The 25734-nt window shown below is 39.0% G+C and overlaps 1 protein-coding gene across 6 annotated transcripts in view; it reads right to left on the minus strand.

Annotated features, from left to right (window-relative positions):
• AGTPBP1 (ATP/GTP binding carboxypeptidase 1) overlaps positions 1–25734 on the minus strand; it is a 194384-nt gene that overhangs the window by 69972 nt on the left and 98678 nt on the right. For all 6 annotated transcript variants that reach the window (XM_025281964.2, XM_025281965.2, XM_025281962.2 and 3 more), the window contains one exon: positions 15801–16513. In XM_025281964.2, the coding sequence (XP_025137749.1) occupies positions 15801–16513 (713 nt within the window). The remainder of the gene's footprint in view (positions 1–15800; positions 16514–25734) is intronic.

The following is a 25734-nucleotide window of genomic DNA, read 5'->3' on the forward strand; positions in this document are numbered from 1 at the left end:
CCAGGTAGGAAGAGAGGTTAAGGGTGCAATACCAAATTTACGAGAAACAACAGGAACTTGGATCACTACATGGAGTCTCTCACATGTTAAAGGCTGGCGATCTATTAAAAAATAAAAACAGGGAGAACAAGATGGCAGAGGAATAAGTGGACATGGAGTACATCTCTCTCCACAGATACATCAGGAATACACCTTCAGACACAGAAGGGTATACAGAACACCAGCTGAGAGCAGACAGGAGAACCTGACCAGAGGAAACAAATATATAGACCCACACAAAACTTGGCAGGACAAAGGAACTAGGGAGAAAAACAGGAGTGTTAGTAGGACTGGAACCCCCCGTTGGTGGGTGGCGAAACTGAAGCAGGAGTCCAATCGCCACATCCAGGCAACTGAGTCAGAGGAGAAACATTTAAGGCTGAGAGTGAAACAGCTGATCTGTGGCAGCCTAAATGGAATGCAGTCCTTGCTGCAGCCATACATACTCCAGACAGGGACATAGATCCCCTGGAAGGTACAGCGGCTGGGAGCTGGAGTTCAAGGATTGTGGAGCAATCCCAGGGCAAGGGGCTGCTGTTGATCGCTGAGAGACAGACCGAGGAGATGTGAAGGAGGAGATTGTGGTAGGAAATGCCTGTGGAGGAAAGCCAGGCAGCCACGGAAGCAAGGCGATACTGCTGAGTCACGTAGTGGGTGGAGCCATCACCATAGACTCTCTCTCCACACCTGCCACCATCAGCAGCTGAACAACAGAGAGGCTGGCCCATCAAACGCCTGACACACTGAACTACAGAGTAGGACCCCACCCCAGGGTGCCCCTTTAAGTGCCCGATGCACTGATCTACAGAGTAGGATCCCAGCCAAGGGGGCCCCTCTATGTGCCTGAACGGGCAGAGCTACAGAGAAAGACTGGCCAAAGAGGCCTTCTGATCACCAGCTACAAGAGGCTAGAAAAAAGACTCTGATAGGGCCATAACTCCTATGGCGGAGGCAGTCCATGTTCCTGCACACTTGGCGCCACCAGGGTCCCCACAAGCCAAGCAGCTGCGTCACCTTCACGCTCAACTCTCACTGGGGCAGAGCTGCTACAGGCAAAAAAAGTCTTACATCTAAGCATGCAAGGTTGCTTTGGTAGTGTCTGACTCTTTGCAACCTTGTAGACTGTGGCCTGCCTGGCTTCTCTGTCAGGCCTCCAGACAAGAATACTGGAGTGTATTGGCCAAAACTGGTTGCCATACACTTCTAGAGCACTGTATTTCCTGCTTCGCTAGCCGCCAACTCCCCTGAGTACCTGGTGCTGTCAGAATCCCTGTGACCTAAGCAGCTGCACCACCTCCACGACTGGCCCTCACAGGGGCAAACTCAAGTCCTCCAGGGCAGCCTCGGGAGCAAACCCCAGTGAACAACCCACAAGTAGAAGTGGAAATAAAATCACGATTAAAACCCAGGGGCAGTGTGACTAAGGAAGAAGACCCAAAACTTCCTACCAGCTGTACAAACTACAGATTAAATCCACACGATCAACTAGGTAGACTCTGTGTCTGTGGAATATATAAAAGGTCACTGAAAGCTCCCACAAAAGAAAATGCACGAGTCCTGATAGCTGTGGACATTTAAAGAACACAGAGGAGTAGGACCAGATTAGAATCTGAGCTGCCCCCACAACAGGTCCAGAGATCAACACAGTGTTGGAGGGCATCCTAGGGAGGTGAGGTGGACTGTGACTCCCAGGGAGCGAAAGGGCTCTGACAGCAGTGACTCAAGAAAAACAATTATTATTCTTATGTTTTGACTTGTTCTGTAGATTCTTTTGGGTTTTTTCTTTTCTTTTTCCTTTTTTCCCCCCATGTTGTAGTTGTCAATTTTATTGGCCCTATGAAATCTAATTAAGATTTTGAGCTTTTTTTTCCTCAGCCACATATTTTATTATTGTTATAAACCCCTGCCTCTACATTGGGTTTTAGCAGTTCTGGGAAGTTTTCCTTTTTTTTTTTTCTTTTCTCTTTTTTTAATTTTTCAAGCCTATTATTACTTTTTCTACATTTAATCCTTTGTTTGCTTTTTCTACTGTTCTTTTCCCCTTACAGTTAATCTTTAATGTATATAAATCTTCTTTATCTACCTCTATTTAACTTTGCATATGTATTCTTTTTTTTCTTTCCTTTCCTCTCAACATATGTTAGTTTTATTTTCATTGCTTTCTTCCCCACTTGGCACCTTGCTTTAGTTTTGTTTTCCAGTTTTTGCTTTAGTTAGTTTTGTCCTGGTAGACATAATTTTTGGTTTCCTTTGTTCACTGGGTCACTCTATTGTACTTTATTTTTGTTGGACTGTTTTGACTTTGCTCATGGGTGTATATGTATATGTATATAATCCATTATTTTAATTATTATTTGCCTGATTTTGTAATTGACATTTGTCTGGGGTTCATTTTGGTTTCTCGTTTTTGGATATTTGTTTTAATCTCATTTAATGCCATAACAAAACACTTGTGGAATCTTCATTCCTGACCAGAGATCAAGCCCTGACCCTTTGGAATGGGAGCGCTAACTCCAAGACCCTAGACTACCAGAGAAATAACCATAGTGAGTATCAGATAGAACTCACACAAAGGAAACCACTTGAATACATGACTCAGCATCACCGAACCACCAGTAGGACCCTGTCCAGGACACTTCATCTAAACAACAAACAAAACAAAAATACAAACCCAGTCATCAGCTGACAGGATTACCACCTTACTCAGCCTTGCCCATCAGAGGAAAAACAAACAACCAAACAAAAACTCAGCACAAATCTCACCCTATATGAAGCCTACACAAACTATTGGACCAACCTTAGTGGTGCAGAAACCAAAAGGAAGAAAGAATTCAACTCTGAAGCCTGGGAAAAGGAGACCTCACACACAGTAAGTTAAAAAAAATAATAATGAAAAGGCAGAAAAATACTACACAAATGAAGGAACAAACTAGAAACACAGAAGTCCAAAGAAATGAAGAGGAAATAGGCAAACTACCTGAAAAAGAATTCAGAATGATACTAAAGATGATCAAAAACCTTGAAAACAAAGCGGAGAAAATACAAGAATCAATTAACAAAGACATAGAAGAATTAATGAATAAACATACAGAGACAAACAACACAATTACTGAAATTAAAAATACTCTAGAAGCAATCAATAGCAGACAATCTGAAGCAGAAGAACAAATCAGTGAGCTGGAAGATAAAATGGTGGAAATAACTTCCAAGAGCAAAACAAAGTAAAAAGAATGAAAAGAACTCAGGATAGTCTCAGAGACCTCTGGGACAATAACAAATGCAACAACATTCGAATTATAGGGGTCGCAGAAGAAGAAGAGAAAAAGAAAAGGTATGAGAAAATTTTTGAAGAGATTATAGTCGAAAATTTCCCCAACATGGAAAAGGAAATAATCAATCAAGTCCAAGAGGCATAAAGAATCCCATACAGGATAAACCCAGGGAGAAACACGCCAAGACACATGCTAATCAAACTAACAAAGACTAAACACAAAGAAAGAATATTAAAAGCAGCAAGGGAGAAGAACAAGTACCATACAAAGGAAACCCCATACGCTTAACAGCTGATCTTTCAGCAGAAGGGAATGGCAGGATATATTTAAACTGTTGAAAGGGAAAAATCTACAACCAAAATTACTGTACCTGGCAAAGATCTCATTCAAAATTGATGGAGAAATAAAAAGCTTTTCTGACAAGCAAAAGTTAAGAGAATTCAGTATGACCAAACTGGCTTTACAACAAATGTTAAAGGGACTTATATAGTCAAGAAATACAAGAAAAGAAAAAAGATCGACAAAATCAACCCCAAACAATTAAGAAAATGACAAAAGGAACATATATATATCGATAATTACTTTAAATGTAAATGGATTAAATGCTCCAACCAAAAGACACTGATTGGGTGAATGGATACAAAAACAAGACCCATTTATATGCTGTCTACAAGAAACCCACTTCAGACCTAAAGACACATACAGATTGAAAGTGAGAGGATGGAAAAATATATTCCATGCAAATGGGAAGCAAAAGAAAGCTGGAATAGCAATCTTCATATTAGACAAAATAGACCTTAAAATAAAGAAGACTACAAGAGATAAGGAAGGACACTACATAATGATCAAGGGATCAATCCAAGAGAAAGACATAAAACTTGTAATTATCTATGCACCCAACATAGGAACACATAAATGCATAAGAAAAACACTAATAGACATAAAAGGAGAAATGGACAGTAACACAATAATAGTTAGGAGACTTTAAAACCTCCCTCACACCAATGGACAGATCATCAAAACAGAAAATAAATAAGGAAACATAAGTCTTAAATGATACATTAGATGAGATGGATCTCATTGATATTTACAGGACATTCCATCCAAATGCAGACAAATACACCTTCTTCTCAAGTGCACGTGGAACATTCTCCAGGACAGACCACATCTTGGGTCACAAATCAAACCTCAGTAAATTTAATAAAATTGAAATAGCATCAAATATCTTCTTTGACCACAATGCTATGAGACTAGATATCAATTACAAGGAAAAAACTGTAAGAAACACAAACACATGGAGAATGAATAACATGTTTCTAAATAACCAACAGGTTACTGAAGAAATCAAAAGGGAAATACAAAAATGTCTAGAAACAAATGACAGTGAAAATATAACAACTCAAAACCTATGAGATACAATAAAAGCATTCTAAGAGGGAGGTTTATAGCAATACAATCCTACCTCAAGAAACGGGAAAAGTATCGAACAGACAACCTAACTTTACACCTAAAACAACTGGAAAAAGAACAACAACAACAAAAAATTAGTAGAAGGAAAGAAATCACAAAAATCTGAGCAAAATAAATGAAAAAGAAATGAAAGAAACAAGAGTAAAGATTAAAAAACTAAAAGCTGGTTCTTTGAGAAGATAAACAAAATTGACAAACCTTTAGCCAGACACATCAAGAACAAAAGTGAGAAGAATCAAATCAACAAAATTAGAAATTAAAAAGGAGAGGTTACAGACAATGCAGAAACACAAAGGATTATAAGAGACTATTATGAACAACTATATGGCAATAAAATGGATAACCTGGAAGAAATGAACAGATTCTTAGAGAAGTTCAGTCTTCCAAGACTGAACCAGTAAGAAATAGAAATTATGAAAACCCAATTTCAAGCACTGAAATTGAAGCTGTGATCAAAAATCTCCCAAAAAACAAAAGCCCAGGACCAGATGGGTTCACAGCTGAATTCTATCACACATTTAGAGAAGAGTTAATGCCCATCCTTCCAACTCTTTCAAAAACTGCAGCAGAAGGAACACTTCCAAATTCATTCTACAAAGCCATCATCACCCTGATACCAAAGCCAAAGACAACACAAAAAAAGAAAACTACAGGCCAATATCATTAGAACACAGATGCAAAAATCCTCAACAAAATTTTAACAAACAGAATTCAGCAACACATCAAAAAGCTCACACCATGATCAAGTTGGGTTTATTCCAGGAATGCAAGGTTTCTTCAATATATGCAAATCAATCAATATGATACACAGTATTAGCAAATTGAAAGATAAAAAGCATATGATAATCTCAACAGATGCAGAAAAGCTTTTGACAAAATTCAGCACCCATTTATGATTAAAACTCTTCAAAAAAATGGACATAGAAGGAACCTACCTCAACACAGTAAAGGCCATATATGATAAGCCTACAGCAAACATTATTCTCAATGGTGAAAAACTGAACGCATACCCGCTAAGATCAGGAACAAGACAAGAGTGTTCACTTTCACCACTATTATTCAACCTAGTTCTGGAAGTCCTAGCTACAGCAATCAGAGAAGAAAAAGAAATAAAAGGAATATAGATTGGAAAAGAAGTAAAGCCCTCACTGCTTGCAGATGACATGATACTGTACATAGAAAACCCTATAGATAGCATCAGAAAATTACTAGAGCTAATCAGTGAATTTAGCAAAGTTGCAGGATACAAAATCAATACACAGAAATCACTTGCATTTCTATACACCAACAATGAAAAAGCAGAAAGAGAAATTAAGGAATCAATCCCATTCACCATTGCAACATAAAGAATTAAATACCTAAGAATAAACTTACCTATACACAGAAAATTATAAGGCACTGATGAAAGAAATCAAAGATGACATAAACAGATGGAGAAATATTTCATGTTCCTGGGTAGGAACAATCAATATTGTGAAAATGACTATACTACCAAATGCAATCTACAGAATCGGTGCAATCCCTATCAAATTACCAATGGTATTTTTCACAGAACTAGAACAAAAAATTTCACAATTCATATGGAAACACAAAAGACCCTGAATAGCCAATGCAGTCTTGAGAAAGAAGAATGGAGCTGGAGGAATCAACCTTCCTGACTTCAGATTATACTACAAAGCTACAGTCATCAAGACAGTATGGTACTGGCACAAAAACAGAAATACAGACCAATGGAACAAGATAGAAAGCCCAGAAATAAATCCATGCACCTATGGGTATTTTATTTTTGACAAAGGAGGCAAGAATATACAATGGGGAAAAGACAGCCACTGCTGCTGCTGATGCTAAGTCACTTCAGTCATGTCCTACTCTGTGCGACCCCATAGACGGCAGCCCACTAGGCTCCTCTGTCCCTGAGATTCTCCAGGCAAAAATACTGGAGTGGGTTGCCATTTCCTTCTCCAATGCATGAAAGTGAAAAGTGAAAGTGAAGTCACTCAGTCGTGCCCGACTCCTAGCGACCCCATGGACTGCAGCCTACCAGGCTCCTCCATCCATGGAATTTTCCAGGCAAGAATACTGGAGTGGGTTGCCATTGCCTTCTCTGTCCTATCACCATACACAAAGATAAACTCAAAATGGATTAAAGACCTAAATGTAAGACCAGAAACTATATAACTCTCAGAGGAAAACATAGGAAGAACACTTGATGACATAAATTAAAGCAAGATCCTCTATGACCTATCTCCTAGAGTAATGAAAATAAAATCAAAAGTAAACAAGTGGGACCTGATTAAACTTAACAGATTTTGCACAGCAAACTGTAGCAAGGTGGAAAAGACAACCCTCAGAATGGGAGAAAATAATAGCAAATGAAACAACTGACAAAGGATCAATATCCAAAATATAAAAGCAGCTAATACAACTCAATGCCAGAAAAACAAAGAACCCAATCAAAAAGTGGGAAAAAGACCTAAACAGATATTTCTTAAAAGAAGACATACAGATGGCTAACAAACACATGAAAAAATGCTCAACATCACTCATTATTAGAGAAATGCAAATCAAAACCACAATACGACATCACCTCACACTGGTCAGAATGGCCATCATCAAAAAGTCTACAAACAATAAATGCTGGAGAAGGTGTTGAGAAAAGGGAAAGCTCCTGCACTGTTGGTGGGAATGTAAATTGATATAGTCACTATGGAAGATGGTATGAAGATTCCTTAAAAAACGAGGAATAAAACAACCATATGACCCAGAAATCCCACTCGTAGGCATATACCCTGAGGAAACCAAAATTGAAAAAGACACATGTATCCCATTGTTCATTGCAGCACTATTTACAATCGCTAGAAGACAGAAGCAACCTAGATGTTCATCAACAGATGAATGGATAAAGAAGTTGTGGTACGTATACACAGTGGAATATTACTCAGCCATAGAAAGGAATACATTTGAGTCAGTTCTGATGAGGTGGATGAACCTAGAACCTATTATATAGAGTGAAGTGAGTCAGAAAGAGAAAGATAAATATCATATTCTAACACACATATAAGAAATCTAGAGAAATGGTACTGAAGAATTTATTTACAGGGCAGCAATGGAGAAACAGACATAGAGAGCAGACTTATGGACATGGGGAGAGGGTGAGATGTATGGAAAGAGTAACATGGAAACTTACATTACCATATGTAAAATAGATAGCAAACGGGACTTTGCTGCGTGGCTCAGGAAATTCAAACAGGGGCTCTGTATCAACCTAGAGTGGTGGGATGGGAAGGGAGATGGGAGGGAGGTTCAAAAGGGAGGGAATATATGTATACCTATGGGTGATTCATGTGGAGATTTGACAGAAAACAACAAAATTCTGTAAAGCAATTATCCTTCAATAAAAAACTAATTAAAAAAAAAGATAATCTTGGCTCAACAAGAAAAAATACATAAAAACAAAACAAAACTCTCTGCAAGTGAAAACAAAATCATTAGCAAGCTGAATATGGCCTAGAGGCCACTGGTTTTCAACTTCTGAAACTGTATTTTAGGGGATATAACTCCCCATTTATATTAAACTTAGACTAGACATACACCTAATACTTGAGGGAAATCTTGCCCTGCCCTCAGCCCTCACTAATAAAGAGGAAAAATAGTCTTTTATTCATATATTTGTGCTAAGCAGCACAACTTTCATAAAAGGATATCAATCCTTTCTTCCTTTACCTCTGCTACTGCTGCTGCTGCTAAGTCGCTTCAGTCATGTCCGACTCTGTGTGACCCCATAGACGGCAGCCCACCAGGTCCCGCCGTCCCTGGGATTCTCCAGGCAAGAACACTGGAGTGGGTTGCCATTTTCTCCTCCAATGCAGGAAAGTGAAAAGTGAAAGTGAAGCCGCTCAGTCGTGTCCGACTCTTAGCGACCCCATGGACTGCAGCCTACCAGGCTCCTCCGTCCATGGATTTTCCAGGCAAGAGTACTGGGGTGGGGTGCCATTGCCTTCTCCCTCCTTTACCTCAATCACCTATTAAAATATATCACTCTCCAGTCAAAACAAGTATTTTCCAGGTACCCCTGGGGAATATAACCTCAAACTTACTAACATTCATCATCAAAGAATAGCTCAGAAGAAAATAATTTGAGCAAGGCAATCTGATAAATGTGCAGTCCACTCAGTCTAGTTAATACTCAAGAGTTCACATGATATATGGCCAAAACCAAAATTGTAGTTTTGTTAGGTTTCAGCCAATACAGAGCAACACTTACGAAAAACAACAACACATCTCATTGCCATATTTACTTTACCATAAGGATATCATAGGATATTGTTGTTCATTGCTTAAGTGTTCTCTAAGGGTCCACAGAAGATACTCTTCATAAGTATGGTATAACCTCATATATATGATCACTACATAAGAATAAACAACAAGACAGGCTCATGACCTAGACCAGGATGACTCTTGGCTCAGTCATTTACTAGCATTGTAACCTTGGAGAGTTACTCAAGAATCCTAAGCTTCAGCATACTCTTCCATTAAATAAGAGAAATAATTGCTATTTCCTCATATAGCTGCTACACTGTTAAATGACATACTTTAATAAGCATATACACACTGCATAACAAAGTGTTTTTTACTTACTTTGGTATCTGGACCATAAAAAAAAAATCAATATAAAAGTTATCTGCTACTGACACTACAATTATACTTCTCTACTGTCATCTCCATTCCAGAAATACTTGAACCATTCTAAACATGATAAGACTAAATCCAAGGTTCTGCTTTCCGTATTCTGCTTTTGCCACAATTCCTTCACCTACTTTTAATTTTAAATTTCTGAACACTACTACTACTACTACTTACTACTAAGTCGCTTCAGTCGTGTCCGACTGTGTGTGACCCCATGGACGGCAGCCCACCAGGCTCCCCCATCCCTGGGATTCTCCAGGCAAGAATATTGGAGTGGGTTTCCATTTCCTTCTCCAATGCATGAAAGTGAAAAGTGAGAGGAAGTCACTCAGTCATGTCTGACTCTTAGCGACCCCATGGACTGTGGCCCACCAGGGTCCTGCGTCCATGGGATTTTCCAGGCAACAGTGCTGGAGTGAGGTGCCATTGCCTTCTCCGAAAGTAGTAATTAACTGAATGAATGAGGGATGTGGGGTGTGTTGAAAGGAAGAATCTTCGTTTTAGACTTTTATGTAGTATTTGATTTTTGTACCATGTACCATGTACCTTGTGGTACAAAAATCAAATACTACATAAAAGTCTAAAACGAAGATTCTTCCTTTCAACACACCCCACATCCCTCATTCATTCTGTTAATTACTACTTTCCTTCCATAAGCACCTTGATTATTTTATGTCATAATACATCTTATACCTCTTTTCATTAGTACACTGTTTTTTTGTTTGTTTGTTTTTTAATCACTGCAAAGTATCCACAGAATGGATATACCATAACTTATCTGACTGGTCTCTGATTGATGTGTTTTTGGACATTACCCACCACAAATTTCATATAATAGTTGACAAATTTTTGTAGGCAGAGTATATAAAATAAAGAGGGAAAAAAGTAACAATCTTCAAATATCTGAGTACTGTTTCCTTATGTAATTCATAAGCATTTTAAGTACATATTTTATATTAATTATGCTGCTGCTGCTGCTAAGTCGCGTCAGTCGTATACGACTATGTGCGACCATATAGAATGCCTCCCACCAGGCTCCCCCATCCCTGGGATTCTCCAGGCAAGAACACTAGAGTGGGTTGCCATTTCCTTCTCCAATGCACGAAAGTGAAACGTGAAAGGGAAGTCGCTCAGTCATGTCCAACTCGTAGCGACCCCATGGACTGTAGCCTACCAGGATCCTCCGTCCATGGGATTTTCCGGGCAAGAGTACTGGAGTGGGCTGCCATTGCCTTCTCCTATATTCAGTTCAGTTCAGTTCAGTCACTCAGTCGTGTCCGACTCTTTGCAACCCCATGAATCGCAGCACGCCAGGCCTCCGTGTCCATCACCAACTCCCGGAGTTCACTCAGACTCAAGTCCATCGAGTCAGTGATGCCATCCAGCCATCTCATCCTCTGTCGTCCCCTTCTCCTCCTGCCCCCAATCCCTCCCAGCATCAGGGTCTTTTCCAGTGAGTCAATTCTTCACATGAGGTGGCCAAAGTACTGGAGTTTTAGCTTCAGCATCATTCCCTCCAAAGAAATCTCAGGGCTGATCTCCTTCAGAATGGACCGGTTGGATCTCCTTGCAGTCCAAGGGACTCTCAACAGTCTTCTCCAACACCACACTTCAAAAGCATCAATTCTTCGGCGCTCAGCCTTCTTCACGGTCCAACTCTCAAATCCATACATGACCACAGGAAAAACCATAGCCTTGACTAGACAGACCTTTGCTGGCAAAGTAATGTCTCTGCTTTTGAATATGCCATCTAGGTTGGTCATAACTTTCCTTCCAAGGAGTAAGCATCTTTTAATTTCATGGCTGCAATCACCATCTGTAGTGATTTTCTAAAGCAATTAACATTATTGGGGGGAGTCTTACACATCTAAATATACAGAATCATAATGTTTTGTATGATTGAAAGAGTTATAAGGTTATATTCCTGCCTCATATCAAACATCTGACACCCACAGAAATTTTCACAAATGATATGAAAATGAAAATTTTGACAAATATGATAAAAGGTGTCCTCTGCAATACTCACTGTCACACAAAATATATAAGGATGCAGCAAAAGAGACTAGCAGTCAAAAGTTTTAGATTACATTGTAATTTCTGATGATTCTGCTGCAACAAATCATGCAAAAGTTATTTTTATCAAGGTCTCAAAAATCAGTGGAGTAAGAAATCTTTGAAACTTGCAGGAGACACACATCACTTAATCCTCCAAGGCTAAGTTATATTTATCTCATTGAAAATCTTTTGGAGTGACTGCAGGTAAACAGGCTGTAAATTATTGGGTTTTCTATGTTTTCATTTCCTGGAGCTCCATCTCCTTTGCACTTTAACTTGTACCAACACACCCACCTTTAAGACACATCCCAACTCCCAGGGACCTTTTGCTCTTCTATCAGGCTGTTTAGTATCAAAATTATACTATAAAGCTTTGGTTTGAATAATATACAAATTCTGTGGTACGGCAATAAAAAAAGACAACTACTTCAGGAAAAAGTCTGCAGGTGGCCTAATGTAGCCAAGATGTTGAACTCTAATCTGTAGATTACATACGTAGAGCAATTTGCAAGGTCTGTGTTTCAAGAATGAGGTAAAAAGTATTAATCATAAATAAGAAGAGAGAGGGGAGAGCTGAGAAGAGCAACAGTAATTCAATTCTGTATCAACTCTTCCTCCACCAGGAAAGGCACAGTCCTGGGGAGACAGCAAATAGAGTGTGGGTCTACGGGTGGAGTAACACTCTCTGGAAGACCCAGTCATGCAATGACAAAGTCCAACACTAGGAAGAGCTGCTCAGAAAGAATAGAGGTCACCAGGGCTGAAGGTTTAGCTCCCCATCTGCAGACATTTGAGGACCCACAGAATAGGTATAATAGCTATTTGTGGTCATCATATAGATAACACATTTGCAATACAGTTGTACTTCATTAGAGTGAGTTTCTTCACTTATCAATATCAAGAAATGAATCAACTGAAAAAATGATCTAATGTTAATTAGAGGCTCTGCTTGACAGGAATTTATCTCTTTTATTAGCACAAATGTGTCGAACACCTAAATAAGAGTGTGAGTAAAGCTTTTGAAACATAAATTCCATGAGGGAAAATAAGAAGGCTCCTTGGTAGTTAAAATTAAGGCTGAGAATCAGACTAACAAAATAGTTATAGCCCATTTCCACAATCTTCCCTTCCTTCTAATCTTACCTCAGACATTACAGGCTAATAAGGAAAATTAGAACTTTCAGACTGAGGCAATTTAATGAGGAAATTTGCTCTCAGGGTTTAAAGAACACAAAGTTCAGGAAGTGTCTTCTGTAGTCAAGAGGACATCTTTGACTTTTGAAAGATAGAGTCTAAGAGGCGATGCTGAAAAGGAGGAAAAACCTAGTTGCTGACTGATTCTGACTTTTGCCTGACATGTCAGTTCAAGTCCTTCAAAAAGCAAATGCCAGACACAAGTACTCTTGCCTGGAAAATCCCATGGGCAGAGGAGCCTCGTGGGCTGCAGTCCATGGGGTTGCTGAGAGACGGACACGACTGAGTGACTTCACTTTCACTTTTCACTTTCATGCATTGGAGAAGGAAATGGCAACCCACTTCAGTGTTCTTGCCTGGAGAATCCCAGGAACGGGGGAGCCTGGTGGGCTGCCGTCTATGGGGTCACACAGAGTCAGACACGACTGAAGCGACTTAGCAGCAGCAGCAGCAGCAAACACAAGTACAATCTCTTGCAGCCAACTGTGCAACACACCTATTAGGGGAAACACATGTGAAAAACAAAGAGGAAAGGGAGCAGCAACAGGTGAGAAGGGCCTTTGGGTCTGTCCAAAAAGCAGATTTGATCCCTAGGAAGAAAGAGAATATTGAGTAGGAGAGCCTCAAACTGCAATGTAGCTCTGCAAAAGTCTCAACCACGCCAACAGGACACCACAGAGCAAAGACTGCCAATGAGCAGATCCCTGAACTGGTCAGGAATGGCTTCGCTCTAGCAACCCCATCAATGTCAGACAATAACTGAAGCAATGCAGAGAGGACAAGGCCTCAGCAATAACGCTGAAGAAGATCCTAAAATACAGTGGCTAAAGGCTGTGGGCAACTACAAGCTCCATGGCAGGTTCTCTCAAGAAGGGAGCGATGAGAAACTCATTGCCATGGCTGCCACAGCCCACCCTTGTGGTGCAAGGATCCACTTCTACACTCATGTTGGAAAGTAGCTGCTCCACAGTTCCTGTGGGCCTCTCCTAAGGAGACACTTAGAAGAAAAATATGAGCAGGACAAACATGGTCCCCATTACTGTAATTATTCTCAGGGCTGCAACTCATCTCCATCCTCCAGTATCTATCAAAATTCCCCTCCCTCTCACCTATCCCTTCTGCAGGTCTTGGTAGCTGGTGTGATTAAGTGACCCAAACACTCTTTAGGTCCCTGAAAGTGTTAGTTGCTCAGTCATGTCCATCTCTTTGCAACCCCATGGACTGTAACCCACCAGGCTCCTCTGTCCATGGGATTCTCCAGGCAAGAATACTGGAGTGGGTTGCCATTCCCTTCTCCAGGGGATCTTCCCAACCCAGGGATCAAACCCGGGTCTTCCACATTGCAGGCAGATTCTTTACCATCTGAGCCACCAGGGAAATCCTTAGGTGTCTAAGCCTCTAGCAATCATATCTTCATCATCCCAGGGTAGTTGTGACATGCCCATTCATGTCAGAATTAGTGGATCACTCGAGTGCCACCCATAGTCAACCTGCTGCCACTGTGCAGAAGCAATTTTACCTCTTTTAGCTCATCTGGGTCCTGCCTGGTGGGCCGTGACACAAGAGTCTAAAGTAAACCATTGCAACCACAGTTTGCAGCAAAACTGTACCCTTGCTATGTCCTCTATGGAAAGACTGCACCCACTACAGGACTGGGACGACTAACCATGCAGAGCTCAGAGGTGCAGAGATACACACAGCTACATGAAGTACCCCAGTGGAACACTGGGAGCTACAGTAAGTAGAACTACCTGTTTCCACCTCCTGCTTCCCAGACCATGCAGCCTGGGGATAGAGAATCAAGTGGAAATTTCTAATTTAGTGCCTATACTGCATCCTGAAAGATGGCAGCCCATCCTTGCAGAGTATTTCCTCTGAGGTGGAGCTTCATCTGTGGCTTTTCAAGGCTGTTTTCAGCACTCCAAGAGGCCAACTGCCTCTGGATGGTACAGTTTGTGATACAACCAGTGGACGCCAAGGCACAGCACCCCCTCCTCACCAATACACACACACACACACACACACACACACATTTCCCAACAAACTCAGTCCCTTGTTCTAATGCTGCATTGTATATGATTCCATACCTGTGGATCAAGGACTCAATTGGTAACATTAAACATATACTAAGTTGACAAGTAAAAATGATTAATTATATGCTAAATTTAAAAATCAATAAAATAGTTATTGCCCCAGAAGCTCACAGTCTCAGAATCAAATACCCACAGCAATGTCCTACTTCATCAATACATACCATACTCTTAACAAGAACATATAAACGCTCTCTAGGTATTGATAAGCCATCATCACAAACCCTTAATCATAATCACTGAAAATACTCAAGTGGTAACAAAAATATATTTTTATGCCCAATATTCATTAGTTGGCAACAGTTAATACTAACCATAATTTCCATTGGGTTGGTCACAAAGTTCATTAGGGTTCTTCAAAAAACCAAAATGAAAAATCCAAACGAACTTTGTGGCCAACCCAATAAAATTAATTGGTAATATTTAACAAGTTCAGTTCTATGAATCTTAAATTATTATACTGTACATTTTTAAATCCAAATTTTACAACAAAATGATGATGTGTATGTTGCTATTTTTAGATTCTATATCTAAATCAAGTTCAAATAATAATCAAATTACTAAATTAATATATATCACTAATACAATATTTATTCAAAGATTACTAAATAATCTTTTATATTTTCAGATTCATTCTAAATAGAAACTTTCTAAACTGTCCAATGGCCAGGTTTATTGTGCTGGCTTCATTTGAATAAGTAATGAACTTAGAAAATAAACCTACATGGACAATTTCAGAACAATGCAATATGTCCAAAAGCTGGATAAAAAATGACACTAACTTTATTTTTTTTTCATGATAGTCAAGAAGATTTATTAATATAGGATGCTTCTGAGGGATATAAGCAGGCAGGCAAGGAGCTCTGCCAATACAAACTTTAATTCAGAGTAATTTTCTTCCTAAAAACCCAAAGCAGTTGTTTGTTTTTTTTCCCATATGCCCCATATGTTGACAATGGTCTTGTTTAAGAAGAAAAGGAAATCTGCAACTCACCTTTGTACACCATAAGGCCTTTCCAAAATAGGCTCTTTGAATGGAGGAGGAATGTGACCAAAATAATCAGGATAAGCCACTTCTGAATATTCTGGGACAGACTTTGTACTTTTTACAATCTCAATATAAAGATCAGAGTCATGGAGTGTTGGTACATCAGGGACTTCAACTGATGCTTGTTCCACTGATGAAGTAGACTCCGTGTCTTCATCATCTTCAGTTTCAACTCCAGTACAGCATAGCTTGCCTAGCTGAACCGTTCTTCCCTCAAACAGAACATTTCCACAAGCAGCCACATGTGAACATGCTTTAGTGCATGTAAGGACAGTGACAGGGAGACTAGAGTCCTTCATTCCTGCAGTAAAACCTGGGGCTGTTTGAGATGGAATATTCTGCAACGTAATTCGGTCCAAGGCCTTCACTATATCATTGTTTAAGCCGTGGCCTGATGAAATAGTTCTATTTTGATCACCGAGCTGCTGTTGTAATGTTCTGTCATTATCTTTAATGTCTTCTTTTGCCAGATCCACAGAGGCAGGTTTCTTATTACCTTCATCTCCTTTAGGAGACACAGTCGTCTTCATTACCATTCCTTTTCTTAAATTGCCTGAATTCCCAGATGCTTCCTCTCCTGCTGTGGGAACAACAATAGGACCACGAACTTTTCCCTCAAATACAAAAGGCTTTGGTTCTTTGGAGATTAACTCATAGCCCTTTGAAAATAAAAAAAAAAAAAAATGTTTAAGCTTTTATGTGTAAATATTAACACATATTAAAACACATACAAAACTAACATCATATTTTATATGCTGATTCAGAAACCTAACAAGTGAAAATTTTAAAGATGGATACAACAGGTACATTTTAAATTTGCTAACAGAAGATAAAATGTTTAACCAGCACAAAATTCATTACACTTATTTTACTATTAGGTCCTGTAAATAACAAATACAGGAAGTTTTAGGAGAGCATAAAGACATTAATATCATCCAAAATCTACTAAAGGAAATACAACAGCTAAATTGTTATTCATTGATTGAACAGATATTTAGAGTGTTCGTTTTGTGCCAAGCACTGTTTCAGGCACTTAAGATGCATCAGTTTAAAAGAAAAAAAAAAAAACTCTTCCCCTTTGTAGCTTATATTTTTCTAGAGAAGAAGGGGAGAGGACTGTCAAAACAAAAATTAATAAACATTATAAAAATATATTTTACGGAATGTTAGAAAGGGGTAAAGGAGGAAAGGGGTAATAGGAATCAGGAGTGCTGGAGGGGGAGAGGTAGGTGGCAGTATCAATGCCATTGGTTAGGGAGGCCTCACTGAGCAGATACAAGCAAAGACAGTGAAGGTTGCTGGTACCCAGGCCCCTGAGTGGGAGAAGGCCTGGTGTGGTCAGAGAACAGCAAGGAGGTTAAGATGGCCAGAACTGAAGGACCAAGATGAATTCCAAGAGGTGAAGACGGCCAGATACTGCAGGGCCGTGCAAGCTATTTTAAGAATTTTGGTTTTTACCCTGAAAGAGACTGGGAGCCACTGGAAGGTTTTGAGGAGAAGAGTGCCATGACGTGACTTATTTCGGGAGGGAGGAGCAGACAAAAACCAAAAACAGTAGTACAGTGTTTCTTAACCACAGCATTTAAACATTTGAGGCTAAATAATTTTTTTGTTTTATTTGGTTCTGTCTTTCTGGGGAGGAGCAGGGCACCAGAGTGGGGTGGGTATAGAAGTAGGAAGACCAATTAAGAGTCTTCTGCAGGGACTTCCCTGATGGTCCAGTGGTTAAGAATCCCCCTTCCAATGCAGGGGACATGGGTTTTATCCTTGGCTGGGTAACTAAGATCCCACATGCCAAGGGGCAACTAAGCCTGCACAATGCAACTACTAAGCCTGTGAGCCGCAACCAGACAGAAGCCCACGCCACAGTGAAGATCCTGTGTGCCTCAACTGAGACCCAACACTGTCAAATAAAAATAAGTAAACAAAAAACGTTTTTAAGGAAGAATCTTCTGCAGTTACCTACAGAAGCTGGTAAGAAGTGGTTGTATTTTAAATGCACTGTGAGCCAGAGACAGGATATCCTAAAACTGACCAGATACAGGGCAGAAGGTACAAATAGAGGTCATAGATGGTGCCAAGTATTTGCCTGAACAACTGAAAAGCATCAGGAGTTAGCTCTGATATGTTAAGTGTGAGCTATTCACATACAGACAAGGACGTAAAGCAGGCAAATGGATGTATGCTTCAAACTCAGAAGAAAGCTGTATACAGAAGATGTAAACTTGAGAGTCATTTACATACAGATACTACTCTAAGCCATGAGACTGGAAATTATCTGTGGAAAGAAACAGAGAAGAGGACAAAAACTGTACCTTGGGATACTACAATCTTAAAGAGGTTGAAGAAATGAAAATGAAACAACAGGATATGGAGAAGGAAAAACTGGACTGGAAAGATAAAAAACCAGGAAAGAAAAGTGTCCTGGAAGACAAGTTAAAAAAAGTATACTACTGACAGATCAAGTAGTCTTTTCTCTTTCTATACTTTTAGACATTATTTTGATCCATATAACACTTTATCAAAGAAAATACCTCAATTGAGCTAACCTTTATTCTATTGTTTGGCATTAAATCCTTTACAAATTAGGGAAGAATTTAAGCCATTTACAAAATTTTGCTATTATAAAGAACTCTGCAATGAACATCCTTTTGCATAAAATTTTTTGTTTAGGATCATTTCCTAAGCACTGAAATAAAATTACAGGGTCAGATACTAATCAATTTTAATGTTTAACACAAGTTGTCCAAATGCTTTCCAAAAATACTTATATTAATACTATTCCCAGTAACTTTATATGAGAGTATCTAATTCAACTTCTCTATTCTTTGACAACATTAGATACTACAGTTTTTAAAAGCTTTTTCTAAAGTGGTAGATAAAAAATATCATCTTACTACCATTTTAATTTCTCTGACTGCTGGAAAAGCAAACAATTTTCCACACATCTATTAATCAGTTTAATTATTCACAGGTAATATATTTGTTGCTAGAATATAGGGTTTTTCTTGTTTTATAGTATAAATTCTCACATTTATTTACACACACACACACATACACAAATACACATCCCTTAATCCATTTTTACAATTTTTCTGGATTTGCAATTCATCCTTTAATTGTGTTTAACTTCTACACACACATTATGTAGTCAAAATTAAGAATCGTATCCTCTGTGAGTCACTCTTTGAATGTCCACTGTATAAAAAAAAACAAAAAACTGAATCAAACATAATTCACTTTCGATCTCTGTACTCTTATCTAATCCCAGGAGACAAGGAGGTACAAAGGAAGTAATGCCTAAGTCTCTCTGCATTAAAGGGTTGAAGAGAAGACATCTGCATTAAAAAATATCTGTTGTAGGAAACCTGGTGGGCTAGGTATCTACCCAACAGAAACATACACAATTGTTGGATAAGATATTAAGGTATATTGGAAGTTCCCTGGTGGTCTAGTAGTTGGGATTCAGTACTTGCACTGCCATGTCCTGGGTTCAATCTCTGGTCAGGCAACCAAGATAACCACAAGCCATATGGCATGGCCAAAAAAAAAAGAAAGAGAGATACTAAAAGATACTATGTATAACAACAAGTAAATAAGAAAACAAGGAAAAAGACAGGACCCCAAAGTTTATCCCAAACTGAAGCAGGTTTTCACTTGGAAAACAATTTGCAAAAACAGGTGACCTGGGGTTTAGGTTTTTCCTATCTCAAAAAATATAAAGAACAGGACAGTAACCCAGAGCTTGCATAATGTAGGGAGTCCAACAGAAGACCCTTCCTCCCATGAAGATGGAACCCCAGAAAACTAAATCTTCAATATAGAGGCCCTAGAAATACCCCACCACAAACCAAATAACAGCAAGGAAAGACAACAGTCTCAAACCTTAGCACTAAGAGGTTGAAGTACTACTCACAAAATGATACCAAAGGTCTGCCATCAAATCACATGAATCTGTAACCTGATTCACATTACCTGGGTGGTACAAAAATCCTCAATGAGGAATTTAATCTATTACAGTGCCTGTCAAAACCAATAACAACAAAAACTTCTGGAATTTCCACAAACAAAATTACAAAAAAAATGAGCAAAAAGAAATTGATGCTTTTGAACTGTGGTGTTGGAGAAGAATCTTGAGAGTCCATTGGACTGCAAGGAGATCCAACCAGTCAATCCTAAAGGAAATCAGTCCTGAATGTTCATTGGAAGGAAGGATGCTCAAGTTGAAGTTCCAATACTTTGGCCATTTGATACGAAGAGCTGACTCACTGGAAAAGACCCTGATGCTGGGAAAGACTGAAGGCAGGAGAAGGGGACAACAGAGGACAAGATAGTTGGGTGGTATCTCCAACTCAGTGGCCATGAGTTTGAGCAAACTCCAGGACATGGTGAAGGACAGGGAAGCCTTGGCGTGCTGCAGTCCATAGGGTCACAAAGAGTCGGAGTGACTGAGTGACTGAATGGCAACAAAATCTGCTTTTGAATTTCCCTGGTGGCTCAACAGCAAAGAATTTCCCTGTAATGCAGGAGACACAGGTTTGATGCATGGGTCGGGAGATACCCTGGAGAAGGGAATGGCTATCCACTCCAGTATTCTTGCCTGGGAAATCCCATGGACAGAGTCTGGTGGGCTACATAAAGTCCAAGGGGTCATAAAAGAGTTGGACATGATGAAGTGACTAAACAACAACAACAAAGTTTTCTTTTATAATAAAGAGAAAGAAGAAATACCCTAGTTAACTTCAGAATTTAGTAAAAACACATTTACCATTTTATCAAGATTAACTAGAATTTCTGCATATATATCAAATTTACACTTTAAATGAATACAAGTTTTGTACATAAATTATACCTCAAGAAAGTTTAACATAACAAAAATAACAAGACTTCAAAGTTTTCAAACACAGGTGAAAAAAGATAAATGAGGGAAAAAATAATCCAAATGAAAGCAAGAAAAGATACAGAGATGAAACAAACGAAAATACAAAATAAGATCTATTAATTCAAATATATGAATAATTATAAGTAATCTACATGCTCCAGTTAAATACCAAAGACTCAGGGTTTAGTTTCAAAATCCGAGTATTAATACATGCTGTTTAACAGATAAACAGCTAAGGATACCAAAAAGTTGTGAAAAGATTTTAAAAGATACTAGGCAAGTAACTAAAATTTATGTAACTATATCAATATTTAAAAAAAAAACTTTTGTCTTCAAGTCTTAGAGATAAAAACTAACTTCACTAAAAGGTTCAACTCGAAAGGAAAAGAAATCAATTTACACTTATACACTTATTATAAATAATAAGCTTCCAAAAATATGCAACAAAAACTGACATGCAAAAAGACAGAAACAAATTCACAATCATAGTGAGAAATCTTTAACACACTTTTCTTAATAATTGATAACACAGGAATAAAAATTTATAAGGACAGAAAAGAACTTCTAAATACAATTAACAATCTTGTCCTTGTATAGGCAAATATACAGTTGGGCCTAATGGGAGCAGAATGTTTTTCAAAGACATGAGAAGTAGTAACAAAAGTTGACCTCATTCAAACTCATATGGTAAACCTCAAAAATTTCAAAAGATTATAATCATATAGAGATGTACTCTCACTGTACTACAATATGCTAGAATTCAATAAAAAGATGAAAAAAATTGCAGATTAAGGAGGCAACTCAAACATTACCAATGCATCAAAGGAAAAAAACCATAATGGACAAAAAGTTTCAAAACAAAGATAAAGACAGCAATAAATAGCAAAATCTGTTTTATGCAACTAAAACAGTCATTAGAGAAAAATTTATACCCTAAAATATAAATATTAGAAGAGAGGACTGAAAATTACTAGATGTCTACCTTAAGTTGATAATAAAAAGAGAGAGAGAGAGAATGAAATCAGGAAAAATAAAGACATGGCACATTAAGCATATCATTTAGAAAAACAGGGATTAACTTCAAAAACATATGGAAAGTTGATTGTAGGAAACAGTAGATAGCAAGGAGGAAACTTTTTTTCCAATTAAACTATGCAAAACTACTTGCTCTTTAAACTCTGTCCATGCATAACTTTAATAAAAATTTAAAATCAAATTTAAAAGAGGGGAAAAAAATAACAAAAGTCCATATGGTAAATGTCATTATGCTAATACAGATGTATGAAAGAAGAGCTGTGAAAATGCAGGATTCCGATACTTCTAATATTCTGCCATCAAGAAACAAAAGGAAACAAAACTATACTTGTAACACCAAATGAATAATTATAGCTTTAAAAGCATGTGCAAGGTCCCCTTGAAAAAGTCTGTTAATTATGCTGTCAATTCTGTTGACTTTAAATGCACTCATTTTACCTTCATCAGGCTGAATAGTAGCTTTAATACATCTGGAAACAAACTGAGTGGTGTTAAGGATACAAACAAACACATCAGGTAATTTTAAGCTTCAGAGGTTGATGTTGAAAGTGACATGCAAATCCAAGTGGAAAAAGTCATAATCAGTATTAATTCATTTCTGTTTAATAACTCATGACCTGCTAGTATTTGATACAATGATAGCTGAAAAGATTCTTCTAAACACTTCCTAGTTCAGTTTAGTTCAGTTCAGTCACTCAGTAGCGTCCGACTCTTTGGGACCCCATGAACCACAGCACACCAGGCCTCCCTGTCCATCACCAACTCCTGTAGTCCACCCAAACCTATGTCCATTGTGTCGGTGATGTCATCTAACCATCTCATCCTCCGTTGTCCCCTTCTCCTCCTGCCCTCAATCTTTCCCAGCATCAGGGTCTTTTCCAGTGAGTCAGCTCTTCGCATCAGGTGGCCAAAGTATTGGAGTTTCAGCTTCAGCATCAGTCCTTCCAATGAACACCCAGGACTGATCTCCTTTAGGATGGTCTGGTTGGATCTCCTTGCAGTCCAAGGGACTCTCAAGGGATTTCTCCAACACCACAGTTCAAAAGCATCAATTTTTCAGCGTTCAGCTTTCTTTATAGTCCAACTCTCACATCCATACATGATTACTGGAAAAACCATAGCCTTGACTAGACGGACCTTTGTTGACAAAGTAACGTCTCTGCTTTTGAATACGCTGTCTAGGTTGGTCATAACTTCCTTCCAAGGAGTAAGCGTCTCTTAATTTCATGGCTGCAGTCACCATCTGCAGTGATTTTGGAGCCCCCAAAAATAAAGTCTGACACTGTTTCCACTGTTTCCCATCTATTTGCCATGAAGTGATGGGACCAGATGCCATGATCTTAGTTTTATGAATGTTGAGCTTTAAGCTAACTTTTTCACTCTCCTCTTTCACTTTCATCAAGAGGCTTTTTAGTTCCTCTTCACTTTCTGCCATAAGGGTGGTGTCATCTGCATATCTGAGGTTATTGAGATTTCTCCCAGCAATCTTGATTGCAGCTTGTGCTTCTTCCAGCCCAGCATTTCTCATGATGTACTCTGCATAGAAGTTAAATAAGCAGGGTGACAATATACAGCCTTGACGTACTCCTTTTCCTATTTAGAACCAGTCTGTTGTTTCATGTCCAGTTCTAACTGTTGCTTTCTGACCTGCATACAGATTTCTCAAAAGGCAGGTCAGGTGGTCTGGTATTCCAAACATCTCCTTCAGAATTTTACACAGTTTATTGTGATCCACACAGTCAAAGGCTTCGACATAGTCAATAAAGCAGAAATAGATATTTTTCTGGAACTCTCTTGCTTTTTCGATGATCCAGCAGATATTGGCAATTTGATCTCTGGTTCCTCTGCCTTTTCCAAAACCAGCGTGAACGTGGAAGTTCATGGTTCACATATTGCTGAAGGCTGGCTTGGAGAATTTTGAGCATTACTTTTCTAGCGTGTGAGATGAGTGCAATTGTGCAGCAGTTTGAGCATTCTTTAGCATTGCCTTTCTTTGGGATTGGAATGAAAACTGACTTTTTCCAGTCCTGTAGCCACTGCTGAGTTTTCCAAATTTGCTGGCATATTGAGTGCAGCACTTTCACAGCATCATCTTGAAGCATTTTAAATAGCTCAACTGCAATTCCATCACCTCCACTAGCTTTGTTCGTAGTGATGCTTCCTAAGGCCCACTTGACTTCACATTCCAGGATGTCTGGCTCTAGGTGAGTGTGAGTGATGATACCATCGTGATTATCTGGGTCGTGAAGATCTTTTTGTACACTTCTGTATATTCTTGCCACCCCTTCTTAATATCTTCTGCTGCTGTTAGGTCCATGCCATTTCTGTCCTTTATTGAGCCCATCTTTGCATGAAATGTTCCCTTGGTATCTCTAATTTTCTTGAAGAGATCTCTAGTCTTTCCAACTGAGCTGTCATTGGTTCCTATTTAGAACCAACCAATGATAGCTCAGTTGGTAAAGAATCTGTCTGCAGTGCAGAAGACCCCAGGTCGATTCCTGGGTTAGGCAGATCCACTGGAGAAGGGATAGGCTACCACTCCAGTATTATTGGGTTTCACTTGTGGCTCAGCTGGTAAAGAATCCACCTGCAATGCAGGAGACCTGGGTTTGATCCCTGGGTTGGGAAGATCCTCTGGAGAAGGCAAAGGCTATCTACTCCAGTATTCTGACCTGGAGAATTCCACGGACTGTATATGTAGTCCATGGGGTCACAAACAGTTGGACATGACTGAGTGACTTTCACTTTCACTTTTCACACTTAGTAAAAAAAAAACCTACTTTTCTCTATTCCCACATCAAAACTCCTGCCATTTTTATGCACAGTATATAATTCTTATATGTATATAAGACAGAGATGAAAATAGATCATTTCTTCACAGAATAATCAATTCCTACTCCAAATCCCTTCCACAATATTTTTTCTGCTTTGAATTGGCAGTGTTTGTTATCACTGGTTTTTTTAGTGGGCACAAAAGTGTTAAAAGAGCAGCTGGATACTTCCTGTAGGTTGCACGAAAGAAAATTACCCTGCATTCTTTCTCAAATGCCTCTTCCTGCCTTCTTCTTTTTCTTTTTGACAAATATCCTCTCCTTCACTCCTGTCCTCTTTCCTGACTTCCTCTGTCCTATCCCTGATTTCAATATACCCTCCAACATCCGCCAGATCTATGGGGAGTACCAAGACAGCAGGGGAGGGAGAGAGAAAGCAACTTGCTGCCTCTTCCATAGCATCCAAAGCTCATTGTTTCCCAAAGAAAAACCTGAATAATTAGAAATGTGAAATGTAAACATTAGCTAGAAAGTACTTCTCTATTTTTATCTCTCAATAGCTTCACATTTAAGTCTTTTTCTTTAAGCAACTGGAAATTAACTGTGAAACTTGAGGGAAGGGGTTTACATAAGTAAAATCTAAGAATATATGATTCAAACCCTTCATTTTACAGTTTAAGATCCTGGGCAGTTTCAGGAATCCACAAATGAGCAGCAGAATGAGTGCTAAAAATTAGATCTACTACTTGCCATCAATTCAATCAGCTTTATCATTTAATAGCTGTGCAGTCCAGGTTGTCTATTATATTCTAGTAAATAAATGAGGACTTGTTGTTCAGTCACCAAGTTGTGTCTGACTCTTTGTGACCCCATAGACTGCAAAACACCAGGCTCCCCTGTTCTTCATTATCTCCCAGAGTTCACTCAAACTCATGTCCATTGAGTTGGTGATGCTATCTAACCATCTCACCCTCTGCAGCCCCCCTCTCCTTTTGCCTTCAATCTTTCCCAGCATCAGGGTCTTTTCCAAAGAGTTGGGTCTTTGCATCAGGTGGCCAAAGTACTGGAGCTTCAGCTTCAGCATCAGTTCTTCCTGATGAATATTCAGGGACGATTTCCTTTAGGATTGACTGGTTTGATCTCCTTGCTGTGCAAGGGATTCTCAAGAGTCTTCTCTAGCACCACAGTCCAA

Source organism: Bubalus bubalis, chromosome 3, assembly GCF_019923935.1.
Source record: "Bubalus bubalis isolate 160015118507 breed Murrah chromosome 3, NDDB_SH_1, whole genome shotgun sequence".
NCBI classification, from domain to species: domain Eukaryota; kingdom Metazoa; phylum Chordata; class Mammalia; order Artiodactyla; family Bovidae; genus Bubalus; species Bubalus bubalis.